This window comes from Platichthys flesus, chromosome 19, assembly GCF_949316205.1.
Source record: "Platichthys flesus chromosome 19, fPlaFle2.1, whole genome shotgun sequence".
Classification (NCBI taxonomy): Eukaryota; Metazoa; Chordata; class Actinopteri; order Pleuronectiformes; family Pleuronectidae; genus Platichthys; species Platichthys flesus.
The window spans coordinates 3,797,102-3,820,715 of record NC_084963.1 but is presented as its reverse complement, the minus strand read 5'-3'; the positions used below and the strand labels follow the sequence as shown (position 1 = coordinate 3,820,715).

At 43.3% G+C, this 23,614-nt stretch overlaps 1 protein-coding gene across 1 annotated transcript in view; it reads left to right on the top strand.

The window, feature by feature from the left end:
• lrrtm4l1 (leucine rich repeat transmembrane neuronal 4 like 1) overlaps positions 1-23,614 on the top strand; it is a 39,457-nt gene that overhangs the window by 2,390 nt on the left and 13,453 nt on the right. Inside the window, exon 2 of the mRNA XM_062412259.1 lies at positions 11,565-13,195. Within this exon, the coding sequence (XP_062268243.1) occupies positions 11,565-13,195 (1,631 nt within the window). The remainder of the gene's footprint in view (positions 1-11,564; positions 13,196-23,614) is intronic.

The following is a 23,614-nucleotide window of genomic DNA, read 5'->3' as shown; positions in this document are numbered from 1 at the left end:
TTCAGTCAAGCTACAGCAAATTGCTCAAAATACTTTTTTTTCTTCAAGATTCATGAATCATCTCTTGAGAAATTGGTGCAAATGTAATATTTTGCAATGTTGAAGAAGGTGAGGAAACATTTCTGGATCTGCTCCTTTTTCCTGATTTAAACCAACATTTTATGTTCCGTCCTTCAAACCAAGTTTCGTGGAAATGCAGACAGTCATGTTTTTGTAATCCTGATAATAAACAGAAAAACCAGACAGTGGGTGAAAACATAACCATGGTAAGGGCACAAAACAAAATTCTCCCAGAAAATACCCAGACAAACCTTTTAACTAGATAAATTAAACAGAGCTGAACAAATTGTGTTGGTCGACCAATGATTGAGTCAACTGCTTATTTCAAATCCATCAAGTAATGGAAAATTATGTATTTTTCAAGTGTAACAGGTGGAAGAACCTGCTCTTATACAAAATATCTCAACACTAATTAATTCCATCGACATTTTTGTGACCCCAACCTATAAAATTCACATTCATGCCTCTTCCAAAGCCCTGGAGAACAAAGAACGAACAAACCTTGAACAGTTCAGTGCTGCAGAGAGCTGAGGCTGATTTTGAATATGGAAGCTGAAGCTTTAAATAAGGATTACTCTGTCAGTGTGATACCAATTCCCTTTTGTCGCACTTGGTAATATTCACTTCACCACTGCCCACACACGCCATCAAACCATCATAACACAGAATGTCACTTTGAACTCTCTCACTTTACATCTTTTGTTGGCGGCTCTTCCTCGTTGTGAGCAGCGTTGGACTTTGTTCAACTGCAGCATTTCCTCCAAGTCCTGATTTCCTTGAAAATTTCTGAATCAACTGTGAAAGACTTCCCCCCCCCAAAAAAAACAATGTGTCCTGCATATTGAACTCACGCAGCGCGGCACAGACACACAAGTGAGAACATAAGTCTGGCAGTAAGCTCTATGGGAGCTTGGCTTTCACACACAAACCACACAAAAGACCCTGAATCAAGAGCCACACCATGTTGTGCTGTGTGTGTTTGTTTTGTGTCACTGAAGCACAGTGCACCTTATGTTTGGTTTTCATGGTGCTGTACGTTTGAGCATGTTTAATTTCTTTAAAATCAGATATGTTTATTTACAAGTATTTTACAGCCAAAACAGAAAGATGTTTCTCAGGACGGACAAACCAAACACACAAACATTGTCTTTAGTTACGTTATCCGAGGGCCACTGTAGATACACACTTGGAGCTAATAGAGGGTAGTCAAGTTGGTTGCAATACGCAACACACCCACTAGGGGCCACTAAATCCTACACGCTGGAAAATTGTAATGACAACCAAAAGTTCAGGAAACAACATCTTTAGGAATTATTCATTAAGAGTTTAAAGCTTAGGAGTTCAGCTGTGTGACCTGAGGGGTAGTTAACACACAACCACACAAATTCAACTCAGCCATCACATTTTGATTAGAGCTTTGCTGAATCCTGAGCTGTGCACGGGGATGACCACGTTTCAAGGCGGTGGGAGACAGGAGGAGAAAAAAAACACAGACACAGAAAATCTCTTATGGGAAATAATCAGCCTGTTCCTGCTCCGGCAGAAAAATGTGAGATGATGTTGGAGCCCATTGCTCATAATAACAAGCCGACTGAAGTTAGGTCTTCAGGGCCTCGAACAAATGGCCGGTCCTGTCATTTTCTTCTGATGAGGTCTTACTCTCTGAATGTATCTCCACAGAGAAGGACAAAGAAACACACAGCAGGACGACATCTTTTCTTATCATCTTTTCACGTTAATGCTATCTCAGATCCAGAGGATTACCTGAAAACTCAATAACCATTCGGAATGGCTGTGCTTTTATTCTGATAGATTGGTGCCAGAGTTATAATTGTTGGTTGCTGCAGGTGGAAAAAAAAACAATGTGTTGTGAAAGACTGCAAGAGGAAGGTGTTTTCTTTCCACCTCATCTATAATGTCCTCCACCACATCCCCCCAGGGGGCTCCACGGGGAATACAGCCAGTTAGCTAATATACAATAGCCGATTTCTCAGGGTAAAGTGAGCCAAGTCACAGTAAATAAAACAGGAATTATTAGATTCACTCGGGTGCACATTGGGACTGTCTCTAGTCTAAGGAAATATCTCACTTTGCCATGAATCTTTAAATATTGGCAAATTCCTGTTGGCTGACACGCAAGTAGATCCCCCCCCCCCCCCTGTACCTGCAGGCAGTGAATCACATCAGCGGCAGAGGGAGTCGGACAGAGGACAGGACGAGGGACTCGCTTGTGTCTGTCATTCGTCATTCTCTCTAAACTTCAGCAGTATTTCAACGTCAGGAGTATTACTGACATTTCAGATTTGTTTCCAGTCCTTGTTACTGAGATGGTGCAGCTGTTATATCAGTCCAGATGTTCCCCCGAAAATGCCGTATTGGGCATTGGAGAATACAAATCTATGCACCAATTTGACACCACGTCTTTACTATAGTTTTTTTCAAAATAAATCCTGCTGTCCTGCTTTGGAAAGAGCTGTTGTCAGATCAGGAAGAGGTGGTTTCCCGTAGTGTAGCATCCGCCAGATTTAGCCCAAATGTCCAAGACGTGTCCTTTTTCAGTTCTAAAAGTTCGTTGGCTTCAATTCTCTGCCTGTAGTCGTTTGTCAGAGGGTTTAACCTGAGCCTGGCCAAACAATGACAGCAAGTTGATGACAGGGATAGTGGCACGAAGCTATCTGGGAGGGAAAGAAATATATATAATAATGTAAATGCTGTTTTAAAAATTGAATTTGATGTAGTAAAACATTCTGTCAGAACATATGAGATCTAATAAGGTCTTTTTGGTTTACCTTCTGGAAAACCCTGTTATCCAAGCTCACAATCCAGTAGACAGGCGTATTAGTGGGGCTTGGGTTGCATATCCAAACCCTCTACTTTAAATCATCGTTTGCACAAACATCATGTCAGATTGAAACATAATTAACGTTTTAATAATACAAAACACAGCCTTGGTATTAGGGCTGTTCTTTTTTACGTTAGTGCAGTTAATTGAATGCACATGTATTAGAAGGTGACTGTGTGGGCAGCAGACGAGATGTTCAGACTGAAGCTTTCCTCGTGAAGTGAACTTCCATCCGGCACTTCTCATTAGAGTTCTGCCGTCTTCCACAGCAGGAGGCCTCCATGGCCACACTCAAAAAAAACTGCTGGTGTTATCATGTGGACATCAAAAACCAGCCCCTCGCTAATTAGATATTACTTCGTTGACAAGTAGAGAATGTGATTTATACTCTTGGGACATAAAAAGATATTAGTAACTGTTTATTTATTAGTGTCGTTATTTGCCTGAGATATGATGTGAACAATTAGCTGATTGCTCATCGCTTGGTTTGGCTGTGACTTAATAAGAAAACAGGGAAACGATGAATGATTCACTTGTTGAACAGAACTAATAGCAAACATCTGTTTCCTCCTAATTAGGGCTGAGGGCTTGTTGCTGTTCTCTCCTTTATGTCTGTGTAAATGTAATTTCTTCACTGTCGGTCAGTCAAAACAAACAAGTTTAACATGTCACCTAAAGCTGGGAACCATCTACTCATCTCTAATAATGAAAATGATCATCATCCGTTGCCAATCGGATAAAGAAATCCAAGGGAATTTACAGTTAAAACCCTAAACTACACATTATGGGTGATACCGCCCTCAGCCTCAAAGTCAAAACATGTCCGATGCACTCATATTAAAACTTACCTTTGGAATTTATGATTTTAAAGCTTATTTTTCAGTTTTTACTTTAATAAAATATGCTCCCCGGGCGTGGGTGAACTCCTGCTCCTTGAATTTCAATGCACCATCTACATTTACACAGAAAGGAGTGTGTTTTACGAGGTGGGGTCTCTCTATCTCCATGTCACACACCGACCTGAGGCTTCTCCCGTTTGCTTTATTACACGATGGAACATTTCTACTCTCCTGCGCCCCCCCCCCCCCCCCCCCCCTCCTGCAGCAGCCCCCCTGGCCTCTTGGCTTCACTGCAGATAACATGGCTGAGTGTAGCGGTCCTATCTGTCGAGACCCAACTTTAGTGGATTCTAGATTCACACAAACACATTAGTAATTTAAAGATATGCTCAGCCCTACCAACCCCCCCCCCCCCCCCCCACAGACACACACATGTTTGTACTTCTATCTTAGCAAGGGAACTAATTAGCATAATGTAATACCTAGCCCCTTAACCTAACCTTTACCATCACATCTAAATGCCTAACCCTGAACATGACCCTACCCTAATTCTAACCCTAATCCTACAACCAATCAATCACCTTTTGATTACAGGATGTTAACTTTTTTATATTCATTTAAATGTCATGACGAAGACGGTTCACTCTCTGAATAAAGATTATTTTATACAAGTCTCGTTTAAAAAAAGTAATAAACAATCATCAATATATTTCATCAAAGAAAAGTCATATAATTAGGTAAGTGTGCAGTATCTCTTTGGTTTAGAAGATAACTGATTATACTATATGGCTACTACACCTGCCAGCCAACCAGATACTCTCAGGTGCATCATTTCTCAGGCGCTCATGTACGTTACAGGCTCTTCGTCTCGTGGATATTTAAGAATTCTGCTCCTTACGTTGCTAATCTCATCGATCCGCTCGATGCTCAGACTCTAACGGATCCATACAGCTAATCAAGCCGTTAGGTTTTTAAGTGGTAATAATTTAGGCCCCCTTTTTTCTCCTTTCCCTATAAAGTGGCCCCGGAGTAGCTTTTGTGAGAGCGAGTCGTCCGTCTTCATTCCCCCCCCCCCCCCCCCCTCCTGCTGTAATGCTCGAGTCGGTCACGTGATCCCCTCGACACGCATCGCTCACAAATCTAGATGGAATAACCGAGCTAACAGAATCGACCGCTCGCTTCATTTCAACTTTTAATAGATACTGCTCCATTTAAGCCGTATTTTTACCGTTAATGATGTGGTGCCACCCGGCCCAGCTCGGCTTTCCATATATCTCACTGTGTGTTTACCCCGGCTGCTGCTCCGCCTCTTCTCCCCGCATGTATGTACAGTTCCAGTAGTAGTAAAATAAGCTTTTACCATAAATCTGCAGCTTTATACTGTTTCCTGCAAGTTGAAATCACAGCAGACTCCCATTTTCAAATTAATGGGCTTAAAAATAATGGGTTTTAAGTGTGTAAAAGGTACTTCATTTCAATATTGAAATGCCTGCGTGTTCAATTAATCAGGGGTTGTGCGATGCTCCCTGCGACTGGCGATATGTCACCCACTCCCGTGCCCCTGAAAATATTTTTAATTTGATGTGCCTTAAATCTGAGTGAACACACTCAATAATGTAATATATCACACATGCTGCTGTGCCCTAGAATTCCGCTTGCCTAAGCTTAGTCACACATCACACATTTTAAAACCCTTGGCTCCCGCGTCAGGGAGGACGACAGGAGAGGAGAGGAGGGAACAGCAGGAGGAAGGAGGAAGGAGGAAGGAGGAAGGAGGAAGGAGGAAGGAGGAAGGAGGAAGGAGGAAGGAGGAAGGAGGAAGGAGGTGGGGTCGAAGGAAATCTGAATCGTAAAGGTCGACATATGAGTAGATATATAATACTGTTATACACGGTAGTTTGATTGTAAAGCACATTTCTTAACAGAGGTTCATTCGAGGTGATGTACAGGGACATTTTAAAGAAAACTCTACTAAAAAACTAAAAGCACAATTTAGGATAAACATATTTAAATGAATAAAATAAAAGCCAATGATGGTATGAGTAGTTTATTGGCGTCCAAGTCCTCACATATCTTTGAAAACAATACTCTCATAAATATACTTAAGTTTGTTGTAGAATCATTCTTATGCAGTGACAAGGAATAGGAAAGCATAAAAAAGAAAGACATGTAAAAGCTTAATCAGATTTTTCCAGATAACCTTGAAGAATTGCCACCAAGGAAACGCCATCCCATTTTAATGTGTATAACCTGTGCTACAGTCGACCATTTAATAAGAAATAGTAGATATACTTTGTTTTTCCAGCGCACTCCTCATTTCTTTGAAGTGCCCCGGTGTGCGGCCCCGGTGCCGTTGGCCAACCCACTCGGGCACTCTGGGTAATAGCCTTTGCATCAGTGCTCTGAGCTCGGTGCATTCAAATGAAATATCAACTTGTCGCGCCGCCAAAAGGAGGACGACAGCTGACTCTGCTGGGCCGGCCGGGGCCCACTCTGTCCACTGGGTGTGGGGGGGGGGCAGACTCACTTTTATGAGATTTCACAGAGGTCGCCATCGGGATCTGACCTCGTCTGAGGTAATTGGCGAAAGGATATATTTTCGGAATAAAATAATCATTTGTCTCGCCCTGTTTTTCTGCATTTGCGAGCCTATTTTAGTCGGATCATTTGAGTGTGGGGGGGGGGGGGCTTTAATTGATATTTATCAGCTGCAGTTGCATCATCAAACTGTGGTGAAGTCTTATCGGTTGCACACAACAGAATAAAAAGCAGTGGTTTGCTCTGAGACACGTCCTGTCCCTCTCAAATGTGCTGCTCAAATACAATATTCTTCAAAAAAAAGGAAGTGCTCTCATTTCCCAGGTCTTCATGAGAACCACTGCAACAGGGACACAAGCAGCACAGCTTTTTGTGGCTTTCGGAACGAGCTACTCGTATCTTTTAAAAATTCTCAAGTGATGAAACCTGACTGGTTGGCATAAACTGTCCAACTATGTTTAATTAAAATGGGGTTTAATCTACCGTTATTTATTTATAAAACTTTAACTTCACATTAAATTTCAATCCAAGCCTGGTTGTTGGAACACCGACTGAACAGGGATAGAGAATTAGGAATTAAGACACAGGCTTGACCCTTCAAAGTCTAGTATCTGCAAAAGGATCTTAAACTAAGAGGAGAAACAAACTTAAGAGAGAAAGCCTTGCACTTAACACTTTCAAAGTTTAACTGGAGCAGATCTCCCTCTGTGATAGCTGCACTGAGGTTAACTTGTGTGTTGATGTACTACATGCAGTTTAAATCTCCAGGATTTAACGTCTCAGAGATATGAAATCTTCCAAACCCCTCCGGCTCCGATTGGTCATGCTCCGCTAAGACGAGCGAGCCAGGTAAACAGATGTGTGTGGCTTACTGCAGGAGATCCAATCTCCTCTGAGGGGGGGAGAGATCTGATAGCAGCGCCGCTCATGAATGCAGAATTATTTGTTCTATTTTCAAATGTCCTTTTTTTCCCATTAACGATGATTCAAACACGGACATCTTTTTCATTTGTAATTTGTTTCTTATATGATTGCGACCGAAGGGGGTATAAGTGCACTTGTGTTTACGACATCTGATGCATGGAACCAGGAGAAACCCAGAGTGGTGTCTGCACTTAACACCACATGTAATGATGGAATGATCAATCTGTACCAAAGTGAACGTCTCTCTTCTCTCCGCCCTGTTGAACCTCCCATAGGAGCCTGATGTACACATGTCCAGTGGCTTTTTTATTACTCCTCTTGTCTATGCAGAAATCCATGTTGCGCCAAAGCTAACAAACGATGCTGTCATGTGGAGATGCCGGTGGCTCTTCCATCGCCCTGGAATTTTCAAACTCATAAAATATGCCAGAGTCCTCCTCTCTGTGTTTAAGGGAACACGCAGGCTGGATCGCCGGAGTGGTGTTACTGATATGATATGACACAGGGAGCCCTGCCTGCGGGTTCACAACAGAGCCCTTCTAAATGCTCCAATGAGATTATCATTTAGGGAAAACTAATGAGTGTGTGTCGCTCTGTGGATGCTCGGCCGGATCGCTCGGTACCTAATGGAGGTGATGGAAGTGGTGGCGAATACATTGCTGGGAGGATTGAAGGGATTTATTTATAGCACTCGTTTCCACATAGCGTGTATCTTAACTCTTAGAGTCACTAGACCTCGTTCAGCTCCTCCACCACCTCATTTATCTCTGCTGCTCTACTTTTTTTTGCTGAGAGGCTTTTTAGCATTGTCTCTTTTTAAACCCCTACCCTCTAATTATGGGCATGAACTTTGAGCATGAAGGTTTTAAGTGTGATTATGCAATAGCATGCACTGGCACAAAGTCTCCCATTAATGTCGACCAGGAGCTTGGAAGTGTAACCCCAGTCAATTTAGCAAACTTTGAACTTGGCATATTCTGATAGTCTGATACCTATTGTCTATATAGAGTTTTCCATAGGTGTCGGCTGCCGGCCAGAAAGTTGAATACTCCTCTAAGTCCAGCTTGCTACTTTATTATATTAATTTTTTGGATTCTAATAAAATGATTTTGATTAATAGGTTACGCTTCGCTCGCTGTGTGTTCATTTACGACCCAGAGCCTCCATTTCAAAACAAAGAAAATTGCAGGGTTTGAGTATTTTAGAGTTACTTCTGGCAAAGGTTTGTTTTGTGATTAATTATAATGAAATACCCCATGTTCATGTACAGGCTGAATTAGACATGGGAGTAAGAGCATGTTCCAACTCAATAATTAGGATATTTGTATTTGAGAGTCCATTATGTGTCTGGTAAAACAACACAGCAATAATTATTGTGGCATGTCTTTCTAAGTAGGGAATATGTATGGTTTTAAATATTAGTGGCTGATTGAAGATTCAATACAGTTCTCTAAATTATTTATTCATTTTTATAAACCAAAGTGCTGATTCGAGACTCTGCAATCTCAGGGTTATTGTCCATGTTGGGCTAATTAAACAAAAAATGAAATACTGCAATCATGAAAATCCCTGGATCACGAATGGACCAAAATGTGCAGCTAATTATCTTCAAATAGGAAAACATTGATTTATATGATTTACAATGTTGATTAAATGTTAAATTAGTAATGAGAGGCTTCGTCTGCAGTGAGTATTGTACAGCATTGCATTCAATATTGTGTCTACGTTTATTGTGTTCTCTGGATCAGAATCATTACGACCCGATTGGGAAGTAGAACTCATTAAAATATATAATAATTAAAATCGATGGAGTAGTGACATTAGAATAAATCAGATGCTACTACTCACTGGTTGAATCCAACACATCCATGTGGAAAGGAAGGAGAAATACTATTTTAATGTCACATCTAACTCTTTAGCAAAACACCTCACTTGGAATATGTGCGACGTGAGAACATTTAATCACCTGTAAATTAAGATCCTCATTATTTCCCGGCGGTAAACAAACCTGCCTGTCAAGAAGTTTGGCATAATCATTAAACCTGTTGACTGTGGCAATAATAAAACATGTTTGCAGGCTTTTTTCGGAGCATGAAATCGTCTTGGTGTCAGGGTGCTTAACGAAGCGCTCTGCTGTCTACGTGCCCTCGCAGGTTAGCGCTCAGATACGAGGGGAATTTCTCACTCTTCCTCCTGCATTTGTTCAAGCTGCATAATGAAGCTCATTAATGGTTATCACGAGGCATTACCCAACACTGTTTATTTTTAGCTTCCTGAGCACTTGTCATTTTGAATGCTCACTGTATAAGTAGATTACGATGAGCGTGATGTGCACATTTAGGAACTCTCATTGTGAATTCATGAATCTGTATGGTCCTTCCCTCTGCCGTGCATCTTTAGCAGCGTCTGTCCAGCGTCCACTCCGAGACCAAACATCTCTGTATGCAGGGACGTCCTCCCACTAACATGATGCCTTTCTGTTGGTATTCATGTCAGTCTCCTCACTGTCATTTTAAAGACCTTGTCCAAAGTCAAACAGTAACTTCTCATCCATACACAAAACATCCACTGTGTGTATGTGTGTGTGTGTGTGTGTGTGTGTGTGTGTGTGTGTGTGTGTGTGTGTGTGATTGTGTGTGTGTGTATCTGCTCTTGCTTTTGCAACGTCGGGTTTCAATTTTAGAAATTGGCAGTGAGTACATATTAAAGAAGTTCAGACATTCTTCAAAGGGCAGTTTGGGGGTTAAACACTTGTCTTAATGACTGATGTATTACGTAGAGGTTAAGATAAGGGGTTTTGAGGGGTATCTAACTATAGTGATTGACAACCCATCGTGGGGGGTGAAGCCGTTAGTTGTTCATATATAACATCTGTAGAAAAGGCCTGAAGTCTGCTTTTCAAAGAAAAAGTCAAATGAGCCGTAAAATTTGATTCAGAAAAATATATCTTATTGAGTTAGAATTCCCAAAGGGCCTGAACAATGAAGTTATCCATGAATGTAGACAGCATAGAAAAATATATGCTTTAAATTATCTCCCAATGAAATTAATTGAATAAAAACTCCATACCTGTGGCAGCACGCATTATCAGAGAAAGTTTAATATCCCCCAATTAGACTAAACGCCTAATTACATCCCTGGTGCAAATACAGCTTTATACATCCACACAATGCTGCTTATCATTCATGCTCTCACGCACTTCACACTCTGTCCAAACAAGATTAGCAACCTCCCTCCCTCGGTGCCTTTGTAGCTCTTCATTGTTAATTGTCAAATCTGTGGCTTTTCGCCGCAAAGCAGCCGAAAGACCAAACTGAGCAGGAGAGCGAAACAGATGCTTCAGAAGAGGCAGCGGTCGTTTGAAAGCAGTGTTGTCCGTAGACGTGAATATCCGAAGTCTGATCATTGGTCGAGTGAAACAAAAAGAGAGCCCTGGGTCAAGGGATGTGTCCTCTTGACATATGGTGGAGTCAAAAGATATCAGGGCGCTGACTTATCTTTTAAGCTGCTGGCTCTGTAGTGCACCATGAAACATTTGAAATCAAACTAGACTGTAAGGTCAAAGGGCTGACTGTCATCTTTCATTTGAGGTGATATACTTGAAGTGACTGACTATGAAATTCAACAACTCTCTGCTCTAAGGTCCTGATAGGCCTGCAGGATCACTGTCCTACTGCTTTGTCCTGAACATGTTGAATGTGCATATTTAAGCCTTTAGGAGAGAATCAGTAAATTGTCACTTATTGCATTTATAAAGTTTATAAAAGTTAATGTTGGCATTGATCCAGATCAGAAGATATTTCAATTCATAGACACTGATGTTTTGAATATGAATTGCTGTTTGGATAAGGCTAGAAGCTTTGTGCATCTGTGATATCTGCATAGAGTTTGATGATTAATTAAATGTAACACAAATTAGAAAAACAACTGAACACAAGCTGATATATAGCCTTGACGAAGTGAACCTGGACTGCAGCACTTTCAGGAAGAACAGATAGCTTCTTTGACAAAGTGAAAATGGTGCTGCACATAATATTAAACCTTGAAAACAGAATCTGGTGGGGTTCTGCTAACCCTGATAGAAAAGTACTTTCTCATAATTAGCAAAAATAATAGCTGCCAAATCATTGGAATGACTTAATATACACTTTTTCAGAAACCCTTGTTGTGACCTATCATCACATACAGACTAATTAAAAGGCTGTTATGCAAAGTGTAGATTATTCTTCACTTTCAATTATTGAAACTCATTGTATATTTTTTATTTTTGACAGAGGATAATGCATTTTGGTTATTTCCACGGCTTATTGTGACTTGATCTTCTGTAAACCCCTGTTTCTCTGTCTTGTTATCTCGTATAGGTCCACTGCTGTGTGATGGACGACTGACACACCTTCTCTTTCCACTTCTCCTCCTCCTGCGGGCTCCCCTGCTGTTCGGCTTCAGTGAGCGCACCTGCCCCAATAGCTGCCGATGCGAGGGGAAAACGGTCCATTGTGATTCCTCTGGCTTCGTAGATGTTCCAGAAAACATCTCAGTCGGCTGCCAGGGCCTCTCCCTGCGCTACAATGACCTGCACACCCTGCTGCCCTATCAGTTTGCTCACCTCAGCCAGCTCCTCTGGATTTACTTGGACCACAATCAGGTTTCTGCCGTTGACAGTCGAGCATTCCAGGGGGTCCGCAGGCTTAAGGAGCTGATACTGAGCTCCAACAGGATCACGTCACTACACAATTCAACATTCCATGGAATACCCAATCTCCGCAGTCTGGACTTGTCCTACAACAAATTGGAAGTCCTGCAGCCAGGTCAGTTCCATGGCTTACGTAAACTACAAAATCTGCACCTGCGCTCCAATGGTCTCTCCAACATCCCGATCCGAGCATTCCTAGAGTGCCGGAGTTTGGAGTTTCTTGATTTGGGCTACAATCGAATCAAGGCTCTTACTCGCACCACCTTCCTGGGCCTGCAGAAGCTGATGGAGTTGCATCTGGAGCACAACCAGTTCTCACGGATCAACTTTTTTCTGTTTCCGAGGTTAGCCAACCTGAGATCCCTGTATCTGCAGTGGAACCGCATCAGGGTGGTTAACCAGGGCCTCCCGTGGAATTGGTACACTCTGCAGAAACTTGATCTGTCAGGAAATGAAATCCAGACCCTGGATCCGGCTGTGTTTCACTGCTTGCCCAACCTCCAAGTCCTCAACCTGGAATCCAACAAGCTGTCCAACGTGTCTCAGGAGGCCGTGACAGCATGGATCTCACTGACCTCCATCAGCCTCGCTGGGAACATGTGGGATTGTGCGACTGGCATCTGCCCCCTTGTGGCTTGGTTGAGGAATTTCCGGGGCAGTAAAGACACCACTATGATATGCAGCAGCCCAAAGTATCTGCAGGGAGAGAAGATTATGGAAGCCACAATGAGCCACGGCATCTGTGAGGAGACTGATTACGTCCTGACTGAAACACCCTCGCCAATGTCAGAGCTCATTTCTGAAGCCACCGCCGAACCAACCTTCTCACCGACTGGCACCTCTGCACCAATGCCTCCGAGCAACACCTTTGGTCCTCTGCCACCATTCAGACCACGGCCTATTCCTCATCCTACTTTTCCAGGGCGTTTAAACAAGGACCCTAAAGACTCAGTAGCTCTCACGCGACCCACTCACACACCACCCCCGGAGATGGAGCACATGACTCTGCACAAAGTGGTGGTGGGCAGCGTGGCGCTCTTCTTCACCATGTCCCTAATCTTGACAGTTGTCTATGTGTTGTGGCGGCGGTACCCCGGTGCAACCAGGTTGCTGCAGCAGCGATCCATGGTGGGACGGAAGCGCCGCAAAAAGAGTCCAGAGCCGGAGCAGAACCTGAGCTCCCAGCTCCAAGAGTATTACATGAGCTACAACCCTGCTGCCACACCGGAAGCATTGGAGGTGCTGGGCAACGGCACTGGTTCCTGCACTTGCACAATGTCTGGCTCCAGGGAGTGTGAGGTATGACCCATCGCATCAAGCTAAAAATCAAAACTCAAAATCAAAATACAAAGGCTCAACAGAGAGGTAAATCCTTTATCGAATATACCCTGTTAAGAAAGACACTGTTAAAGCACAGTTTAAGCTCCTGCACTGTTTGTTCATGACGTGCTTGAATTCAAATGTTCGATGTCTCCAATTATTCAGGTTAATTCTCTTCAACCCTTTAAGTGGGAATCAGAAGAGAACCAATCAGATCCAGGGAGGGGTAATCTACAACATGGGCCAAGTAGTTGTTCTGCAACTCAGTATTTATCTCCGAAATATTTGTTATCTAAATTATTTCACTTTAGAAAATGTGCCTCTTGGGGACCATGACTAATTGGACACTGTCTAACTACCTCACACACCACTCCACATCAGCATGGCATGACTCACTCGTGTTTAAGAAATCTGTGCAGTGTTTGTATGTGGAGAGATTGTGGGAAGGGGTTGTGTGTGCATTTTATTACTCATGCCAACTTCAACGTTGCCATAACTCTATTAAGCTGGTTGTAAGAGAACATTCACATCGAGCTCTATCAAGAGGTTCGGTGTTGATCGAAACTTTAGAGTTTTTGCTTAAAGTGCTTTGCCTCGAAGGTTTTTAATTAACCACAAGATCGGAACATATTAATTTGTTCAGTGCAAGGTTTGAAATCTATTATAGACAACGCTTTGTGGGAAACACAGCCTCGCTCTTCAGTGTTGAAGCGAGTTTCTCCAGAACAGTTCTGACCTCTCCAGCTGTGAGGGGAGATTTATGGAAATCTGCACAGAGGTGAGGCAATGTGGAAATCCCCAAAATTATGATTTGACTTACAAGCGGAGCCCCCTGCTGTGATAAGGGTTACGTTTATAAACCAGGGTAATTATAATCACCCACACGGAAACTTAAATTTATAGGTCGTCGTTGTTCAATCTGAGGAGGTACACGGCCTTTAAAGCAATGCATACATATGACAGCTTCACCAAAGGGTCCGGCGTAATCTGAAAGGTTAATTAAAACACTGCCTGCCAGACGTTGTGTTTGAAAAGATGTCACAAGTACTAAGAATCTGAACACTGAATTGTAATTAGTCTACTGTGGAGTCAAAGCGTTATTTCGTCATTGTCAGGTTGCAGTGATTTTGCACAAGAGGCAATTGGCCACTTTTTCTTAATCATATGTATTGTGCAAGACTATACCTCTTTTACCGAGAGGCATTCACCAAGAATACATTATTTAAAGTCTTTGTTGGTTACACCAGGGTCAGTGTGTTTGTATGTCAGGTGTTACTCAATATAAATAAATAGATATACTATAACACATTTTTTGATCGTCATTTAAATGTTTTTCTTTTGAATTTGGGTTTAAATTAATGAATTGGACACCGCCTGACTGAAGGGATGTTGTTCTCGGAGACATGTTGGACATGTCCCCTTGTTTGGCAGCCATTTTGCAAACTGGATAATTGTTCCCTCAAGGACAAACTCACATTTGGGTTTTTGGGACATCTGAAGAAATCCCAAGCTGCTGATGTAAAGTCATTTTTGGGGGGACGTTAATGTCCTTGTTGCTTATTTGTGCCAAGTTTGCCACTGAAGTGTGTGCGTGGGGTCGGTCTGACAGGCGAGGAGGATTGGAGCGCTTTACGGTTTCATTTTTCTTTTTTTAGTACTGGTTTATGTCATTTCTGTGTAAATCATAAAACTAGTCTACTTACATGATAAGTGCAGCCATTTAGAGTAATAGTGTGATCATTAGAATTGTGAAGATTGTGTTTATGTGCAATTTCAAAAAGAGACACTGAAGAACAGTATTTGAGATCAAATCTATTTCTGAGCTTTCACAATGCGCAACTGGAGGAAAAGGTATTTTTCCTCTGCTTCAGTGACAGACAGGAAACTGTTTCTGAATTCCTACGTGTTCTGTGGGAAGCAGCTGATCAAGCGGGAGCAGCTTGAAGGTTTGCGCTCAGAGTGAAGGTGCACTTCAAAGGTCCATTCCAGTGTTAAATCTAGTGTCAATTAGGAGGCTCTTTATGCAGAGAGGTTTGGCTCCTCTCAGAAACTCTCATATGCATATGCATTGAACTCACGACTACGTTCCTGAGCATGTTCGATGCCACGTGCCCAGGTACGAGCTGCTGTCCAGAGACTGAAAACGCAGCGACTTGGTTCCCTCAGTAGAAAGATAATATAAGATAAAATAACAAATCTACGTGTGTTGTTTGCTTGTTTGATATCTTGGCTCCTCGACTGTTAGCTGGGATTTATCAAGCCCATTATTTCCAGTGTTTTGGAGCCAAAGTTGGTGTAAGTTTGACTTTGATCCCTAACACGTCCGATGGTGTAAATATGGCCTTCATGTTTGTCTCTTCAATCCCTGATCCTTTGAGTATTTGCAGTCCGAGCTCATTGGTGAAAAACACAACTCTGATCTGTGTCTTTTTTCCTCTGAAAATAAATGAGTACGATTTTGTCTTTGCTTCTTAAACCAACGTCGAGCAGTCAAACCTATTCAGTTAAGATCCCACCTTATCGACAGACCCAGCATAAGCTCAGTCTTGTTCCCACTCTGTTTGTCACACATCTGGCATCGATACACTTTGTGTTTGACGTTTGCTGCACAACAATAGTGTTGTTCTGATTTCCCCACGAAACCGAAGATATTTGTGTAGCACACGACGTCAGAGAATTGACTCCATAGCTACATAGCAATAATCCAAATCTCATTTTGTCTAAAACAATCTCCCTGTCAGCATCACTGACGGGGTGTGTTGCAGCAGTGTGTTCAGAGGGCGTTGTTGTTCTGTGGTGCTCTACACTGTGGCTGATTCCAGGCGTTAAATAATTGACAAACTGGCGTCAGGCCTGTCGTACACTGATGAAAGTGGCATTTCACTGGCCGGCACAGCTGGTTCTGCCTTTCATTACGGCTCTGTGCGGCAGCGGCGCCGGTCCCCGCAGATCGGCAACGTCGGAGAACAAAAGACGACACAATGCGATCACCCCGCTGTGGCTCGGGTTTAGCGAGGTATCGGCACAGAATGGTGTCAGAGCTCAGCGGGAAAACAGTTGGATCAGTTCACTGTCTCTTTCACTTTGGTTGTTAGAGGCTTAAAGGCTGGAAACCTAACAGCCGCTGCAGACCCACACAGGTGTCGTTATTTAGTTATTATTGGCGGGAAGATGAAGACGGAGGTCTGCCGGGAGTTTGTTGAGATCACCTCGATCCTTTTCCCCGAGTGCTGCATTCACATCACATTACACCGAGTGGAGATGCACGCAGGTGAATGGGAGAAACGGGAGGTGTTGTGTTGCGTCGGGGTCACTGGGAATTTCCTGTCAGCTACAATATCCTCAGGTGGAGAAAAGAAGAACAGACGGATGGAGAAACTCGTCCCAAAATAACAGCCAAGCCCTCAGCTCAGGTTAATCCACATCCGACGCAATTAGTTAAATGATTTTGTTATTCCATCGGGTCGGGAACGATTCATTATTGTTAGTGACTAAAAGTGTGATTATTTTAAAAGAGTGCAACATTTTAATATCACCCTAGCACCCAATTGTAATCGTGCACCACATAATTAAAAGTTGGAAAAAATAATGAATCCAAGTCATCAATAGTGTAGTAGTGTCGTCGATCTTCAAAGACGTGTGGGGCGGCTCTGATTAGCCAAAAGAGAGCAGCTCAGTCCACAGTCTGTTCCAAGTCAACAGCAGCGTCCGGACGAGGATGTGGGTAATGATGGAGTCTTGTCGCTCATCCCCACCCCCCCATCCACCTGACCTCACCCCCCCACCCCCACCCCCACCCTCTTACTCCAGAGGGTGTGAAAGCACTTTGGGTTAGCAGAGGACGCTCAGCCCGTGGTGGCAGCGAGCACGTGACCGTTACGCTGTGATTTCATTATTGCCGTTATCTCCAAATACAAAGCTGTCTTCTCCCCCCCCCCCCCCCCCCCCACACACACACACACACCGAGACGGTGACAGTGACCTGATTTCGTTTTTTGCATTTCAGCCGACTTGAAACATGACGGAATGGTTTTGGCACAGAGGGCAGTGGAGTAGCAGCCGGGAAGATTAGCGCCATCTTCTCTTTTTATTAAACTGAGAATCAATCTTGAATAGAGAATTGTTCTTCAAACGCTTTTTTTATGTCACAAGTCCTTCAGTGAATTCCCAAGCCTTTTGTGGATCCTTTGTGTTCCCAGATTTTATTTTTTTCATTAAATAACGACTTTCTAGACGCTGGGAAACATCTTATCACCATTTGGATTTTTTTGGTTTGCAGGAGCACTTGAAAACTAGAGGACAGATTATAAAATAACCATTTCTCTGTGAATCTTTTATGGATCTTGATCAGATATGTTTAGGAGACTGGAAGTTGAGAGGCTGAGTGATGTCATGTTCTTTTGAGGTTGCAATGTGAGGAACAGCCTCAGAATGAAAAGGGTCCGAGTGTCTTTGTCTCATGTTAAAACATTTTCCTTCCTTTTCCTGGTTAGAAAACATTTAAAGTAAAGATCACCTACATACACAACACAAGAGGTTGTGTAGTTTAGTCACAGTTCATGACAAATGACACAAATTTTCCCGGACACCATTTTCTAAACTAAGAACATAATTGTGACTTCATGTTTTAAATCATAATAATACAAATATAACTCAGGAATATTTTGATACTGAATCTAACAAGAATAATATTTATTTATTCTTCTATTTCTCCTTGTAGAGTCTAAATCATGTTGAGACTTATTGTATCAACTCTTACATCAAGATTGTGGTTTAGTTTAAAACAGAAAAAGTTAAGTTTGCAAACTTCATATGAAATGTGGTTAAATTTCCAGAAAAAACACAATATTTCCATTACCTTAACCAAAGAGCTTTTAGTTGGTGCATCTCTGAACTTAATCCAAGCAGATGTCTCCACCACAGTGATGTCGGGGGGGCAGTTTAGTTTCCAGGAGACGGCCTCGCACTTTACTTCTGTGGCCCCGTAATGACAAAGGCTGCACGTGTAGATATGAATAAAGGAACAAAAGGGAATTTGGAGAACGTGTGTTTCATGTTGTGTAACGTGTTGAGGTTAGTAATGGAGGCAGCGGCCCACAGACTACAGTCATTATTAATCAGCACGGGCACGGGTCTGCAGCAGCTTGCACCCGGTGGCAGACATGTTCACCACGCAGACATGACGCCCTGACACGGTGGAACCATGTCACCCCTGGAGGGCAGCGTGAAATTGAGAAGCGCTCGCTCTGAAACTGCTTTTCATGGGACACGAAAATATCCCCATGAAGAACTCGCGGTCCCTCCGACTGACGATTAAAATCTTCAACGGGCGGAATTAAGTATCAGAGACGGTCGAAATCCAAACCCTGGAAGGACTAGCAAACATGCGGAAATAGGTTCGAGACCCAAAAACAATCACAAAGCCGGGCGGAGACGTCCGCGCCGGGAGCCGGGGGCTGGGACGGCCTCTTGCGGGACACATAAAAGGACAGATTTGCCACTTCGCCCATCTCTCTGTGGTCCTTTCCTCAAGCGCTCCCTGCATCAAGCAGATACTGTGCTGCCCCCCCCCCCCCCCCCCAACAGCTTCCGAGAGAGAAGGATGTCACACAGTCAGCCACGGCGCTCACTTTGCATGTCCCCTGGCTAATCCCCCCCCCCCCCCCCCTCTGGTCCCGTTCCACTTGACAGGCATTCCTCCAAAAACCATTTAGAAGAACACTTTCATTTTCTGCTCCCTCTCCCCTTTACCTCATCAGTTTAAGGGACCCATTAAGAGCTTAAGTGCAAGCAGACACAGGGATGTTAATGAACACACTGTAGGTCTCACATTCCAGGTTCCTGTGAAGTCATCTTCTCGGCTGCTTATTCCCTTCGTTCATCCTTCTCTCCCCCAAATTCCTCCTTGCAGGGGCTTTTAATGTGTGCATCGTGAAACCCTCCCTGGCCCTGAATTATTGAAGTCTTCATTTCTGTGATCAAACAAGATAGGGGGTTTTAAAAAAGCTGAATTATTAAGAGGTTTTTATGGTTAATAGAATGCTTTTTATTTCTGTTCAAAACTCACGGGAGCGGGAGCAAGATCACGCTGCGCCTGTCAGACCATCACTCAAACGCTGTTAATGAAGCGGCAGCAAGGGGGGGGCTAATGAGGGTAGAGATGAATGTTTATGACAAAACAAGGAGATCTGAAAACGTGCTTGTTTTTCACCGTTTCCTGAATGCAGTGCCGGCACAGCCCCTCGGTGGTGGAGTGATTCCACTCATCCTCTGCGACAGCCTCTTTCTCAATCTCAGGGCTGCACTTCCATGCCCTCCTCCTCCTCCTCCTCCTCCTCGATCGCTGGGTCATCCTCAGAGGAACTCCTCCCGTGGTGGATGAGGATGCATGTAGTGAAATATTGTAAAACGTGGCTCTGAACCCGGGGGCGCTCCTCCCTATCGCACACGCAGTGATACAGTCATGCACCCTCAACACAAACCCCGGTGAGTGGAGTATTATTAGCTGCTTCTGCAGCCTGGTCTAGGCCTGCAGCGAAGACAAACAGGGATCTTCTGTTTTACTGGAAATCACAACAAAAACAATACGAGAGAAAGAACAGAAGATTCTTTTTTTAAAGTGTATGCATGAGTGTGTGTTTGTGCCTCAGATGGAAAAAGGGGGGAACAGCTCAGTGGCACCTTATATAAAAGATCCACCCCCTCTATTGCCCTAAATTGAATTTTATTATCTCCTACACCAGCCCCCCTCTCCCTTTTACCGCAGGCTTTGGCAACCGCTGTATTCTTCATCCTCTGACAACAGTAGCATCAAGCCACCCACCTTCACTTGTTCTGTCGAAAACACCCCATCGTCTTATTCAGCCAACGTCTCCCTGGAACTGCAAACACACACACACACACACACACACACACACACACACACACACAAAGGAGAAGGTGCAGAGACTAGGAGGGAAGAACTATCATGACATGACTGCACAACACAGACTTAGTGTAATTAAAACGAACACACTGGATACTAAAGTTCCTTAATTCCTTCAACTCAGAGCTGTGAACCTGTGGCTCAGTGCAGGAACAGACGAGTCCATCAGTAGAAGAATAATCAGCAAGAGCTTGGATATTTGATCCATTTGACTCCAGATGGTGCATATTTCAATCAGATGGTAAAATAATGTGAAAACTGACTTTCAAAGGGGAGATAGTCTGCTCATATACAGGTTCATACCACAGACAGATATAAGGTTAGATATTGGCTATACCCTGTTGTGCCACAGTACGTTTATGCATATTTATAAAAGGCAATATTTCTCAAGTTGCCAGAATCTTCAGAATCATGCAGTATTAAAACTGTTCCACAGAATGATCTATAGTTCATGACTTTGTAACGCCTTCATCCTTTTGCTTCTTTTTTCCTTGAGAATATGCTGTATATTTATTTCTTCCCCTCTCGATGTCACATTCATTTTAATTTCACGAGGCTCGGGCTCCTTCTCTGCAAATGTTTGAATTATTAAAGTGTGGCTTTCAGGAGGGAGCACAAGGCATTTGTGAAGATCACATATTTTTTAATAGTGCCCTATAGGCAATCGTGATTTGCTGGAGCCGCCCACGGAGGCCATCGCTGCAGAATAGATTAGCGCCGCCTAAAGCTGCTCCTCGGAGTGACCCCCCCGAGTCTGAGAAGTTTACAAGTGCTGCTTATTGTTCTGAAGTATGTTTTTTCCTGTAGTCAGTCTGATTATCATCTGACTAAGTGCAAACGTTGATTCGAATAAGTTGCTTGCATATGCTATTGCCACAAAATTGCATCCTGTCATATTAACGATAAGGAAACGTTAAGAGTAAATATACGAGTCGCCCTGTGACAGCCGTGTTCCTGGTTTGGGTGGGGTGGGAGGGGGGGGGTGGAAGTCAGGAGGTATTATGAGTGAGGACGTTTCCCAGAGAAAAAGAAGCAGCAACAACAGAAAAATAAAACTGCGATAAAAAGTGTGCAGATAAGGTCTGTGTGGAGCTGCAGTGAGGAACGGTTCATTTGGGACAGATACAGGGAGAATAACAGCCGCTGCCAAACAGGAAACTACCAACGTGCTCACAATGTCCTCATGAGGAATGAAGTGTAGAGAGCTCACCATCCCGTCGGATCTCCATGCTGAATATCACCCACCGTGTGTTACAGTGTAGAGCAGGTCATCAATGAATCAATCCGATCTAAGTGTCTCTTGATCCCCTGCAGTTGTTGATTGACCTGAAGTGAAGACCTCACCCTGTTTAATCAGATAAAAACAATCCATAATCAATTATGAAAATAATCGTTGCAGCACTTTACTGCATCGCCACATGGTCGTGTGAAGCAATGAGCCCAAAACCACGATGACGTATACTGCACATTGAGTTGGAACAGCAGGATGTGAAGGACCAACATTACAAGAGGCCGTAATGTTCAGTGTGGAGTGATTCTCCAGCACATAAACATGTCACTGTTGGGTTGAGGTATGTGAAATGCAATTTGTTATGACACGGGTGATGCTATGAATTCATAAAGAGGTCATTGGGTTTGTTTAGTGCTTGATAACGAGACAGCTTCAGAGTCAGGATAACGTTGTCTCCTGCCGTCTGCTCAGAGCTGCTGGATCTTCAGCTCACAGCTTCGCCTCGGGCTTTTGTTTTGGCTGCACATTTCCAATCAGTTAATGCTAATTAGCACATATTAGCTTGGTTATTTGGCTTTTACCTCCGTCGAGGAGATTATGTCTATTAGGTTTCAGGATAGATGCTGGATACTGGATGGAGGAACAGGTCGGGGGCGGATCCATTCAATATCGCTGCAGAACCAGGAATTATTTTCACTTTCATTGTGATATTGGATCTTTTGCAGCACTTTTATCGATTTCTCACTTGAATCAAATTCCTTACAGATCCATATCAAAATGTGGGTTTCTTCCGTCACCCTGAATGTCTTAATAGAACCCATTCTAAAAATCTGGCAGGTTATTAAAACATTGCTTTGTAGTTAATCTTTAATAACGAACTAATCTTCAAATACTACATCTCAATCTGACTGAGATCTCAGGCGTACAGGTAACATTTACAATCCTGTGGTGATTTACCCGTTTTTGCGTGAACCCAACAACAACCATTAATCAGTTCTTGTTAAAACTAATGACGCGAGAAGCCCTTTAGGACTTTACCCAACTTCACACAAAGTATATTAACTCCACACCACCACACAGGAGCTCACCACTTAAAACAGCAAACACACACATAGATCAGGCTTCAATCGCAGCCGGAGGTTGTGAAATGGGGATCGACTGTGTGGAGCTGGAGCTGCAGTGCTAAAAGACCAAGCTTAACAAGATTTGACATTAAGTTGTTGATCAATCTAGAAAAGTTCTCGCACGCCATTAAACACTTGCTGCTTTTTCTTTGAACTTGTTTAGTGGTTCAGACTGTTTTTCCCTTCTAGGAAACAACAGTTTTTCCAGTTTGGAGCTGGTGAGTCGTCACGATAGTGTCTCTATTTCCACAACGCTCGAAAAAGGTCAGGATCATGCTATCATTTGCATTATTTTTTCTGTTTAATGTCACATTACGAAACGGCTATTTGCTGTGACACTGTCACTAGCAGTTTCAGTGGGAGTGCTAATTGCACTATTACACCCTCTGGCAAGTGTCAACAGCCACTCCAGCAGGGAGGGGATGAAAGGGGAGGGGAGGGGAGGGAAATGAAAACCATGTCTCCTGCAGCCATCTGGCAGTTCTTCAGGATCAAGTCCTGTTATGTCGGAGAGCCACAGATGATTTGAAAACGTGCGAGCGGGGGGGTTGGGGTGGGGGGTGGATCTGCACGAAGAACTTCTGACAAAGTCTAGAAAGACAAGAGAAGATGCCTCGTAGGTTCCGCCGGTGTCCAAAGACATTAAAACAGGGACAAGCACATGTTGTGTTCCTGGCACCGCTTCAGCGTGGCAGCAGGCTACCAGCGGAAATCATAACGAATGAATTTAAAGAGCTAAACAATGTTTTTCTAAAAACTTGAATTGAATTAAACATGCTTGTCCTTTTGGCCAGAAAACCAGGAAGCGAGTCCCACCAGCCCGAAGACAAAACTGTGTTTGTTGGATTTATTCGAGCACTCAGGCGCCGGGCCTGTTACGTTTCCATAGCACGTCTCCATTGTCACAGGAAATCCACTTTTGAATAATACAACTTTAAAGGTTTTTTTTATTCTATTCAAACCAGGAAACTAATGAGAGATCATGAACAGTTTGGCCCCGAGAGCCATAAAGACATGGCGGTTGACACGTCTATTTCTGCAATGCGGGGGATAGGAAATTATGTCATCTAATAGGAAGTCAGTTCTGTGGAATAATTGATACAATCCAAGCCCCCCCC